Source organism: Peromyscus eremicus, chromosome 10 (assembly GCF_949786415.1).
Source record: "Peromyscus eremicus chromosome 10, PerEre_H2_v1, whole genome shotgun sequence".
Lineage (NCBI taxonomy): Eukaryota > Metazoa > Chordata > Mammalia > Rodentia > Cricetidae > Peromyscus > Peromyscus eremicus.
The window spans coordinates 25131565-25144248 of NC_081426.1; the positions used below are offsets into that span (position 1 = coordinate 25131565).

General features: G+C 48.0%; 1 protein-coding gene across 1 annotated transcript in view; it reads right to left on the reverse strand.

Annotated features, from left to right (window-relative positions):
• Nipsnap1 (nipsnap homolog 1) overlaps positions 1-12684 on the reverse strand; it is a 28582-nt gene that overhangs the window by 4192 nt on the left and 11706 nt on the right. The window contains exons 2-7 of the mRNA XM_059275551.1: positions 8492-8619; positions 8199-8244; positions 7490-7584; positions 899-969; positions 615-755; positions 291-322 (exon numbers count right to left, since the gene is read on the reverse strand). Coding sequence (XP_059131534.1) covers positions 291-322; positions 615-755; positions 899-969; positions 7490-7584; positions 8199-8244; positions 8492-8619 — 513 coding nt within the window. The remainder of the gene's footprint in view (positions 1-290; positions 323-614; positions 756-898; positions 970-7489; positions 7585-8198; positions 8245-8491; positions 8620-12684) is intronic.

Here is a 12684-nt window from a genome sequence, read left to right on the forward strand (position 1 = left end):
TGAGACAGAGGCCCAGGCAATGGTCCCCCAGGGTGTCCCAGGCTGATTCTCTGGCCGCATTTTATGGGTAGGGTCGATGTGGGGCCGGGGGAACAGATTCTGGAGGTATAGTTAGCTGCTGGCTGGTTGGCAGCACTTTCCTCTACAGAACTGGCACTGTTCAGATGGATCCTTGTCTGAGATCTGTGAGGAGCAGAGCATGCTGGGTTCCCTGTAACACGCCCTGAGGAAGCCCACTGGGAACCTGATGGGGCAGGACAGCAGGGACCCAACCGAGTGCCACCACTTACCAGTTGTTTCCCCACTCAATCATGGTTCCTGGCTGGAAGAGATCCAGAGGGAGGAGGAAGTGAACACCACCTTGGACGTCCAACATCACAAGGGCAGGGATAACTAGACATCATAAGGGATGGGAAACTAGCCTTCCCCCCAGAGCCAGGGGCCTGGGGGGCCCTGACTCACACCTGGTGTGCAGCGGTGCGCAGGAATGCACACCCCTCTGCTCTGAGCATACAAGGAGGGAGGAGCATCAGACACTCCTAACCGGAGCTCTAGCAAAGCAACACAACAGCGGGAAGACTGAAGGCAAGAGGGCTCTGCTGGGAGCCAGGTACCTTGAGCTTGTACGTCCTCAGCTCATAGATGTGGGGGCCAGCTCTGGGCTGTGGCTCGTTCCAGAAGCTGAACTCCAGAAGCAACTGGTTTCTCCTGGACAGCAGCATCTTGCTCCGTTCCTTCCGGAACTCCAGGTACTCCTGAAGGCAGAGCATTGTAGGCACAGTGCCAGGAGCTTTATGCTACCCTGTCAGTGTGCTCTGTGGGTGGCAGAGGAATCTCCCACACTCCCCTCCACACAGGGCTGGGCTGGAAGCAACATGCACACAGGATGCTGGGATACCTTGTTGTTTTTTAGCTTGTTCATGCAGTCCATGAGGGCTGGATAGCCACCTGAGAACCGCCATAGGTGCACTGTTGGGGATAGGGATACAGGTCAAGGAGCTACCGGGAGTCTGCCTGACCAACCACCACCAAGGCTGGACTGTGTATGTGGCAGTAGAGTGGGGGGGTCTCCTAGTCCCCTTGTCTTGGTAAGGAGTAGCACGAGGTAGAGGGATGACGTTAGATGCAAGCCCAGTACAAGCCCAGGAGACCACTAGCTCTGCTCTGCTTGGTAGCCTTTGACCGCCCAAGGACTCAATGTCCTCATCCACAAAACTCCAGTATTCCTAAAATCGCAGCAACAAGAGGATCAGATGAGGATGGGAGTAGCTACTGATGAAACACATGCTTGGCATGCAGAAGGACCTGGGTTTCATCTGTAGCATCACAAACAAAACCAAACAAAAGATGATCTGAGTGTCTTCCACCCTAGGGACTCCAGCAGACACAGGGATTAAGGGAACACTCCAAGAGGGCCGATGCTGTAGCTCACTGGTAGAGAGAGCATTTGTCTAACAGCAGGAGACCCCAAGGTCCATCTCTAGCACTGCAAAAACCAACCAACCAAACAACGATTACAAGAGTATCCAAGGCGGTGACCATAAGAAAAATAAATAAATAAGTAAAACCTGCAGCTATGTATGGAGACAGGGACATGTAGTTCCAGCCGCTTGGGAAGCTGATTCAGGATGATGCCTTGAGCTAATGTCAGGGCAACAGAGGGAGACCCTACCTTATGAAGGAAGGAAGCAGACTGGGAATGTAGCTCAGCTGGTAGCCTGCACAAAGCCCTGGGTTCAGATCCCCAACATTACATAAAACTGGGCTGGTAACACACATTTGTGTGGAGACAGGAGGATCAGAAGGTTCAAGGCCAGCCTGAGCTGTGGAAGATCCTGTCTCAAAAAAAAAAAAAAAAAAAAAAAAAAAAAGAGGGAGGAAAGAAGGAAAAACAAACTAAGGGTTGGGATACTGGGGTACTCCAGCATGTGGTTAGGGGCAGGAGGATACATACAGGGATGCCAATGTACACATGACCTCCTGGTGGATACTCAAGACTGACTATAGAGACCCCTTGGTCCTCCAATGAGAGGCCAGCCTCATTCTCACTGAGAACTCTTCGTAACATTAGATTTTCCCCCAACCATATTCTCTGCTGGCTTCAATAGTAGCCCCTCCAAAATCCATGCCCTGCCAGAACCATACTATATGACCTTGTTTGGAAACAGGCACATCAGACTGATGTGCCCACATGCCAAAGAATGCCAGGGGTTCCTAACAGCCAGAAGTTGCAAGAGGCAGGAAGGACCCTCCCTGAGCCTCAGAGGAAGCCCAGACCGAGCTAGTACCTTGATTTCTGCCTCTGGCTTCCGAAGTTGAAGGATGCACTTCCGTTTTGGAGTCTGTAGTAGTTTATGGCAGCCCTAGGTAGCTAACCTGAGTCCCAGTAAGCAAAGCATGAGCTAACGTGAGAGAACATGTACGTAGCAGATGCGAGGCCTAGGTCAATCAACAGCGAAGAAGCCAGAGGAAAAGAGGGAGGGCAAGAGAGAGAGAGAGGGATGCGGGGCAGACAGGAGCAGAGGAAGAAGTCAAACAACAGAGCACTAATGGTGGGACCACAGCTGTGCGGGGAGGCAGGCCCCCAGGAGGTGAGCGGGCCATGCTGGAGCTGAGGGTAACCGACTGACCTGTGACTTGAAGGCACAGGTTCTGTTACTTCCCACGGCACCCTATCCCCCATCAGACTTTCTTGGCACCTAGATTTTCCCATTTGCAAACGGTCTGACCCTGTAGTTCGAAGGGCCTGTTCCAGAGGGAAGTACCATAACTTTTGTATGGATGGCAGTCTGTCCTGTCATGGCAAACCAAGAATCCTGACCTATGGGAAAGGGGTCAACTTAATGGGAGGCGTGAAGAGGCCAAGAAAGAAGTCTCTAGTCATCAGTGGCCCCTAGAGAAGACAGATCAGTGGTTTTGACAAGTTTATTCACATGTACATCCCTGTGCCCTGCTCCTGGAGCCTGACTCTAATGCCCTGCTCCTCAGATGTCTCCACATAGAGGCGATAAATCTCAAGATGTGCATTATGTAGGATATGCTTTATAAAGTCAAAAGTCATTTCACAGTTTGCAAGCATGTTTGGTTTTATTTTAGATAAGGTATTGCTAAACAGCCCAGACTGGCCTCAAACTCTCGATCCCCCTGCCTCAGCCTCCCAGGAACTGGAATTACAGGCATGTACCACTAAGCCTGGCTCAACCAGTATTTTTTTTTTTTTCTTTTTTGAGACAGGGTTTCTTTGTGTAACACCCTAGCTTTCCTCTGTAGACCAGGCTGTCCTCAAACTCATAGAGATCCGCCTGCCTCTGTCTCCTGAGTGCTGGGATTAAAGGCAGTGCACCACCATGCCTGGCTTCAATCAGTAAACTCTTTTTTCTCTTTTTTTAAAATGTTGACCTACCTGCTGCTTATTTATTTATTTGTTTGTTTGTTTGTTTTATGTACATTGGTGTTTTGCCTGCATGTGGGTGTCAGGTCCCCTGGAACTGGAGTTACAGACAGTTGTGAGCTGCCATATGGGTGCTGGGAACTGAACCCAGGTCCTCTGGAAGAGCAGACCGTGGTCTTAACCTCTGAATCACCTCTCCAGCCCCTCAATCAGTAAACTCTTAGTAGAATCCAAGGAGTTCTGCTACTGCCAGTCAAGTTGATCAAAGACTAAGGAAACCATAGTGCTAAGCGGACAGACAGCAGATGGCTTGTCTCTTGATTATCAGTTATTGTCCGTCACCAACACAGACCAGGTAATTACAGATATCTGTCTTTCTCTTTGTACAGGTTTCCTAATTCTATTTCTTGAGTCGGGGTCTCTATGAAGGCCTCACTGGCCTGAATTTGATATGTAGACCAAGCTGGCCCTGAACTCAAGTACTGGCATTACAAATGTGTACCACCATGCTAGGCTTACAGATTGTTTTCTTTTATTAAACACACGCATCAGGTTTGAGACACGTTGGCTTATGGGGTGATGAGCTCCCACTGTTGGGAGTTTACGCAAGGGAAGCCGAGAAGGTTGTCTGTAATGGCTGTGCCATAGTCTACACCTGCACCATGCAAAATGATACTCTGCCACACTGGAAGTGTTCACAGCCGTCTACCAATGGCAGCCGCGAGCCAGGCAGATGTATCAGTGGACACTCGAGGTGTGTCAAAGATGACTGAGGAACTGAATTTTTTTTTTTAAACCATTTATTTATTTATTATGTATACAGTATGCCTGTATGTGTCCCTGCAGGCCAGAAGAGGGCACCAGATCTCATTACAAGTGGTTATGAGTCACCATGTGGTTGCTGGGAATTGAACTCAGGACCTCTGGAAGAGCAGTCCGTGTTCTTAACCACTGAGCCATCTCTCCAGCCTGGAACTGAATTTTCTGGTTGTTTTGGTTAAGTTTGGTTTTAATTTTTCAAGACACGGTCTCATTCTGTAGACCTGGCTGGTCTGGTGCTCACTCTATAGACCAGCGTGTCCTCGAATTCACAGTAATCCTTCTGCTTCAGTCTCCTGAATTCTAGGATTACAGGAGTCAGCCAGCATGAGCTTTTAAAACATTTTTTTTTTCAGGATTAAGTATGAGTGCTTTGCCCAAATGCATGTATGTGCACCATGTGTGTGCCTGGTGCCCATGGGGGTCAGAAGAAGATATGGACTCTCTGGAGCTGGAATTGTGGATGCTTGTGTGATGGTTGGATGCCAGAAATTGAATTCAGGTCCTCTGCAAGTGCGGAAAGTACTCTTAACTGCTGAGCTACCTCTCCAGGCCCCAGCATAAACTTTTTGAAAATAATTTTTTGAGGAACTATTTAGTTTTTAATTTTATGGGTGTAGGTGTTTGGCTTACATGTGGCTTATGTCTGTGCACCATGTGTATGCAGTGCCTGTGGAAGCCAGCAAAAGGGTGGGATTCCCCTGGAACCGAAGTTACAGATAGTTGCCAGCCACCAGGTGTACGCTGGGAATGGAACCTGTGAGACCTCTGGAAGAACAGCCAGTGCTCTTTCTTAACCACTGACCCATCTCTCTAGCACCACCCCACTTCCCAGCATGAATTTTTTAAAGAGAGGAAATGTTTATATTGAGTATTAAATATTGCAAAGAGATATAGCTCTGACCCCCAAAACTCACTACCTATAGGAGACGGTAGACAAGTATGTTGGCAGCTACAGGGAGGCATCGTCAAGGAATGAAGAGGCAAGTAGTGGAGGTGAGAGCCAGGGACAGTGCCTGACCCACCAAGGACAGTGCTTGACCCAGCAAAAATGCAAAGAATCATTTTTCACAAGGATGCCATGTCTACACCAAAATATAAAACAGTAAGACAGGCAAGAGCTGGTAAGATGGCTTGGCAAGTAAAAGCTCTTGCTACACAAGCCAGACAACTGGAGCTTGATCCCTGGAACCCAAGTGAAAAAGCCAGGAACGGAAGCCCACATCTATAATCTAGCCTGGAGTGCACAGTGCAGCACCAGAAACAAAGGGACCCCACCTCAACACGGTGAAGACAAGAAACACTGTCCACTAACCTCCACAGATACACCACAGCACATACACACCTGTACGCACAGACAGACACACACACACAAAGTAAATTATTTGAAAATAACTTTAAAAGACAAGCAAACAGGGGCTGGTGAGATGGTTCAGTGGTTAAGAGCACTGACTGGTCTTCCAAAGGTCCTGAGTTCAATCCCCAGCAACCACATGGTGGCTCACAACCATCTGTAATGAGATCTGGTGCCCTCTTCTGGCCTGCAGGCGTGCCTGCAGGCAAAATACATATATACATAATAAATAAATAAATCTTAAAAAAAAAAAAAAAGACAAGCAAACAAGCCAAGAGTGGTGGCGCACGCCTTTAATTCCAACACTTGAGAGGCAGAGGCAGGTGGATCTCTGTGAGTTCAAGGCCAGCCTGGTCTACATAGTGAGTTCCAGGACACCAGGACCCTGTCTTGAAGAAGGAAAAAAAAAAAAAAAGACAATCAAAACATTCAGCACTCAGGAGGCTGAAGCAGGGAGATCTTGAGGGCCACAAGAATATATTATAGAAATTCAGCTCTGTGTATTAAAGCTATACCTAGAAATTTCAAGGCATTTTTCTAGTGGGAAGCCATTTATCATGGAATATTTGGTGTTATTCAGTTTTAATATTCAGCTGCTCCTCGTTATGAATTTCTTGTGCTCATAATTCCCATAGAACATGTGTGTGTGAGCATCCTACTCCAGACAGTACTTGGATAAGGTCATGTAGGCAGGGCCTTCTGCCTCCCTGCTCCCTTTTTACCCTTTGAATTGGCTTTGAATTGGCTATTTTGCAAATATCCCCTTTCAGCTACATCCAAAGATAGGGCCAGCTCCAAACAAAGCATTGAAGGACAAGCAAGGAACAGACTAGCTACCAGACCACCTGCTAGGTGCCTGAAGCCTCTGAACTAAGGTAAAACTCCTTTTGGAGGCAACCTGGCTCCTAGATGCATAGCTTTGTTTCTTGTGCAGATAAAGCTCAGACTATCCCGTGCCTTCAGCCTAGTGGCTTTCCAGAGCAATTGACTGAGGACAAAGGAGGTTTTTGCATATCCAGGTGGAGTAAAGAGTGAGAACTGAATTCCTGGTGGACAGAATTGCGAGGCAGGGAGAGAAAGAACAAGGCAGTCTCTCTGTAGATGGTAGACAGAGCGGCCTGGCCAGAGAGAAGACAACAGAGCTTCTGTAGAGGGTAAGGCAGTTTCTTATAGAGTTTATTAGGGCCAGGAGTAAGGAGCCAGGAAGGACAGATGGAGGATGAAGGAACAGAGGATGAAGATGAGGCCAAAAGCATAAGGGCTTAGTTATTACTATGCTATGAGGGGCTATGAGGGGACAGAAAAAGTAGGTACAAAGAGGAACTGAGACTCAGGATGGAATTGAAGCTGTATAGACAGAATTTTGTCATAGAGGAATAAAGTAAACGGACAAAGAGCTTGGTGTATCTAGATTCCTCCACCCGCCATTTGCTGCATCTCTTCTGGGCCCCATGGGAAGATTATTAAGGCTGGTCCACTAATAATATTCTAGAGGGAAAGTACGTCTTAGAGGCCAGCCTGGTCTACACAGTAAGTCCCCTATCTCAAACAAGATAAAAGACAGGTAAACCAAACCAAGTAAACTAGGCAAGGGAGAACAAACACCTCAGGTCGGCCACCTATAACCAGAGTAGAGCAGTTCTACCTGGGGAACCGATGACTCATAGGCAGAGCAGCACAGTGAACAGAGGTAGCAAAGGAAGGCTGTGGACTGGGCAAGGAAGGACTCACAGGCCTCATGGGCTGCCAGAGGGCACTGAGGAGCCACAACAGGTGTTTGGGTGGGGCGATGAGGTATGAAAGAAACATACTTCCTCATACCCTGAGAGATGCTGCAGAGAGATAGGAGGGCAGTCGGATACGAGAGCTGGTGGAGACCCGGGCTGGGTGATAACTGTGTGGCACCGGGGACAAGGGAAGCTCACCTGCCTGGTCCTGCTCCCCGTACCACGTGTTCCAGTTGCCCACAAGCGAGCAGGGGTAGTCCTCATCCAGGTGCAGCTTGGGCAGCACAGCCTCCCTGTGGGAAGGGCACAGGAAGGAGCAGGGCTTGCACTGACCACCAAGGGCCCTGAGATAAAGGTTCCAACTCGGGGCCCCAGGGCTAAGCTTGTCTCCTCTCTAAGAAGCATAGGTGGGACTCTAGAATCCACACCCTTTGATTTGGACAGGAGAATGAGGCAGAGCGGGTTTTTTGTTTGTTTGTTTGTTTGTTTGTTTTCATTTTTATTTATTATTTATTTTTCTATTATCAGCTTGATACAGTATAAATTCCCCGCCCCCCAATGTCTTAAATACAGGCTTACAGCACAATGGGAGAACCCCGGAGAGCAGAAGTTTGCTACAATCTTGCATCTAAGCTGTTAACATCCGCTATGCAGGATACACAGACAAGGATCTTTCCTTAAGCATTCAGGAGGGTGGAACCCGGCAGGGAATTAGCATAGGGAGGATATCAAGGTCAAAGTCAGCAAGCAAGGTAACAGTTACCCAAAACCAAGGCCAGGGTCCTACAGGTCCCCCTTTTACTAAAACATGAGCTTCAAGGCAGAGGGTTTTAAGAGTTTCTTGGGAAGGAGGGCCCTGCTCCCTACCTCCCACAGTGGATGGGAACAGTAGATGGAGAACACTCACGTCAGACTGTTGTAGGCATCCAGATATTCAGGCTTCACGTTGTGAACTGCAACATACGACAGAGAGCAGGAAATGAAGTGCATGCAATACTCACACATGCTTGTATATGGGGGTGTGGGGGGGAGGTTGGGGGATCAGAGTGAGCAGGCCCCAAACAGGGCCAAGGCTCCCAGGACAGCATGGGGCCTTGCTGAGAATGAGGATTCTATCATCTCCAGTATCATAGCTCTTTACCCCAAATCCACCCACAAGGAAAGCCTGAGGTGCAGCTAGCCAGTTTAGCAGCTACTCACATTGGATCTTGTAGAGATTACTAGTCTCCTTCTTAGACAGCAGCGTGGAGTGGGCATCCTTCCGAGGATCCACCTTGTGAACAAAGAGGGAGCGGAACCAGCTGCCTTCACTGTCCTTGGAATAGAAGCTGCAGGACAGAGGGATTGAGAGGGCCACGTGGAGGCACAGGAGCCCTAGCGATTCCCCTGCTCAGGTATGCTGTTCCCTTGGCCTGATGACCTACATTTCTAAAAACAGGGCCATGGAGTCCCATGGCAGCTACAGAGTGTGAAATGCCATCATCTGGGCAGACACAGTGCCTTCTAGAAAGATCCCAGCTGCCCAGTCTGCATCTGTATCCTTGTAGAGCTTAGGAGGCCAGGAGAGAAGCTGTGCTCCAGCATCTCTCCCTTCTCTCCCCACCCAGGGGTTCTCCAGCCACACAACAAAGTCTATCACTAAGAGGATCAACCCCCCAACTCACCTTGCCTGAAGCCCACTAGATGGGACCTTGTGATGCTGACAAAGACCCTGGCCCCCCTAAGGCAGGCAATCACTCCCATGAGCAGCCAAGATTTTTCCTTTTGCCTTTCTGGGTTCTATGATACAATTTTACAAGCTCCTTCTTCCTATTAACTTTCTTGCCTCACCGAGCCCTCTTCTCTGTATATACATGAATAAGAGAGAACAGAATTCCCAGGAATTCTGAACTCAAATCCTGGGGCCCTCTGAGAGTCCAGCCGTTTACTCTTCGAAGTCATTAGACCCAGAGGCATGGGACAGCTGTTGTCCTTCTGGCTGGAAAGGCCTCCAAATTAACCCTGGAACAGAGTATGACAGCTTATATGCTCCACCAGGTCCTTGACAATGTCAATTCAAGAGCCGCCTTCTGGATCTCAGGAGAGTCAACAAATCTCATACTCTTGCACACACTCCAGAACTTACTACAAAACTTCCCTCCAGATTTACCTTAAACCCCTTTACAACACTCCCACCCTAGACTACCTGGCTCATAGATGTTGGCAGTTTTCCAGTGGCAGGACATAACTTCACAGAGGTCATAGAATCTGGGCCTTTTCTGGGTAATAAGCTCAAAGACAGAACTACTTGTCTTCACCAAGGGCAGAACTGTGATTTTTTTCATGTAATGCATGTCTGTGCAGCCATCTGGAAAGAACAGGGTCTCTGCACTGCCATGACGCCCTGATCAGACATGTCTGGAGATCTTGGCCCTACCTGAAGCCACCAGGCTTCTAACTGAGGTGGCCATTATTCATTGCCAGGCCCACTCTGACAGTTCTTAGGATAACAACCAAGCCGATCAACAGCCTTTCACTCCAATCTTAATCCCCAACCCCACTCTCCCACATTCTCAGGAAATCCAAATAAACCTCACCCACCTTCCCCCTAGCATGATGGTCACAGATATAAGAGTTCTAGTAGACAGGGACCTTCGCCCAATGGAAGAAGCAAACTCCTATAAAGCAGAGCAAGGGAGAGCCTCACAGGCCACCATCCTCCTCTTGAACACATCCTTGCTTTGCCCCACCCCCCCACCTCCGCCTAGAGTATGATAATGTTCAGCTTCCATTTTCAATATTAAGGAGTAAATGAAAGTCTCAAAATTAGGTATGATCTCCATGCTGTGTGGCAGCCCTCTATCACCTGAAAAGGCTGAAATGGTTAACCTAAGTCTTTTTATTTTTTTATATTTTATATATATATATAATTTTATGTGCATGTGTGTCCATATGCTTACAGGAGCGCACAGGGGTCAGCAGAGGCATCAGATCCCCTGGAACTAGAGTCTAGATGTTTGTAAGCTGCCGTGGGGGTGCTGGGATCCAAACCTGGGTCCTCCACCAGAGCAGCCATTGCTCGTAACCACAGAGCCATCTCCAGTCCCCTTAATTTAACTCTTAGAAGCTCTCTAAGGTCACACTTCAGACACTCCTCAGCCCACTTTTCCTCCTATCTGTACTTTTAAGATCTCACACCCAGGTGTGAAGCTAGGTGTGGTGGTGCACCCCTTTAAGCCTGGTACTCAGGAGATAGAGGAAGGCAGATCTCTGTAAATTCAAGACCACCCTGTTTATAGAGCGAGTTCCAGTACAGCCAGGGCTATTTAGAGACCCTGTCTCAAAACAAACACAATAACAAAAAAAAAAATATTCACCACTCAAGTTGGAGATGGCTCAGCAGTTAGAGCACTGGCTGCTCTTCCAGAGGACCTGGGTTCGAGTCCCAGCACCAACATGGTGGCTTGTAACTATTTATAACTCCTGTCTCAGGGGATCTGGTGCCCTCTTCTGGACACTCAGGGCACCAAGCATGCACATGATGCACAGACATACATGCCGGCAAAACACCCATACACATAAATTTTAAATAAAATTTAAATAATAATTAAACAGAGATCTCACATCCCTCACTCCAACAGCACGGGGCCCCTATACTTGGCCTAGGATTTGGCCTCATCTTCCTGATGGCCACTGTCACACTCTTTACCTGTCTCCCTGAAATCACTAACAGGGTCATTTTAACCTTCTGACTTGGGTTATTCTGCTACTCCTGGTCTCAGCTCCTCCTGCTTTCTCATCTTCCCCAAAAGGCCCATAACCTCAAGTGACACAACCAGGCCCTGATGGACGACCTCTGCCTCTGCTTACCCTTAACTCCTACCTGGAGTGCACTTCCTACTCAGCCACTATTTAAATGGACCCAATTAATAATTTCCCTCCATACACATTTCCAATAGAACTCTGTGGGCTTAGCACACCTCTTCAACACTCTCACAGCCAAATGTACACATAAATCTATTTCTTTGCATCTCCTCACTCACCAATTTAGTGTATAGTCTTGTTAAATGCTGGCCTATTAAACCAGGCTCATTTGAACTGAAGCCACAAGGGGTCCCACCCCGCGGACATTCTTTTGTTTTTGTTTTGTTTTGTTTTTTGAGACAGGGTTTCTCTGTGTAGCCCTGGCTATCCTTGAACTTAGAGATCTGCCTGCCTCCGACTCCTCCCTGCCTCTGCTGGGATTAAAGGCATGTGCCACCACTGCCCGCACATAGGCATTCTTTAATCACACAACTTTACCCTTCTATTAGAGACATAAAAAGTGTACCTGTCACACCCCCAATTCCAAGACAATGTTCAGGTCTCAGAGGTGTGTACTCTTTGGTCTGCCTGATAAAAACTCTAGAAAAGCTCACAACTCAGTCAAGCCTGACCAACTGCTTGTCCTAACATACCTCTGTGACAAAACCAAACCTCCTCTCAAGAGTCCTCCAAATTCTCCTCTCTCCGATCACCAACACTAGATCCTAACAGACCCGTGACAGATCTACCTGTACTAGGAAAACAGCTTCAGCCCCCAACACCTCAGCTTCAACTGCCCCTTAAACAGTCAGGCTCCTTCTATTTCTTCCATCCCTCAGCCGTCTCCTTTTCTGGAACATCCAACCATTTACTTTCTGTCCAACACCACCTTGCTCTTAAACTCCCCAAGATAATTCTTCTATGTGGAACTAAAGTCTATCTTCAGGCTTAACGGACCTGTCCCTGCCTTCATTGCCCCTAACAGTTATTCAGCCTCCTTGTGTCTCCTGACCTAGGAGACTGTCCATCTGGAACCCCTCCTACCAGGACGGGGCATTACAGCAGGAGTAGATACCAGGAGATGTAGACTTAGACTCACTGCTTAAGCTTAAGCTACATCTCATCAGTTTTTGAGGACCGGGGTGCTTCAGTAATGCTCCGTAACTGTCATGTCTTTGACCTACGTATGGGGGCCCAAAGGGGTACTGACCTGACTCTGGGAGAATACTGCAGCTACACCTATCAATCAGCATAGTACATGCTGTAGGTTAAAGGATACTATAGACATCAAATTTAAGAGTCTCCAAAGGGGGGCTGGAGAGATGGCTCAGAGGTTAAGAGCACTGGCTGCTGGTTACTCTTCCAGATGGTCCTGAGTTCAATTCCCAGCAACCACATGGTGGCTCACAACCATCTATAATGAGATCTGGTGCCCTCTTTTGGCCTGCAGGCATACATGCGGACAAAACACTGTATACATAATAAATAAATAAACTTTAAAAAAAAAAAAAGAGTCTCCAAAGGATGGCTCTTAACTGAGAGGCATGGGGGTTGGCCCTGCTCACTAGCCTAACCTCACCTTTCTTTTTTGACCCTCGCTTACTTAACCT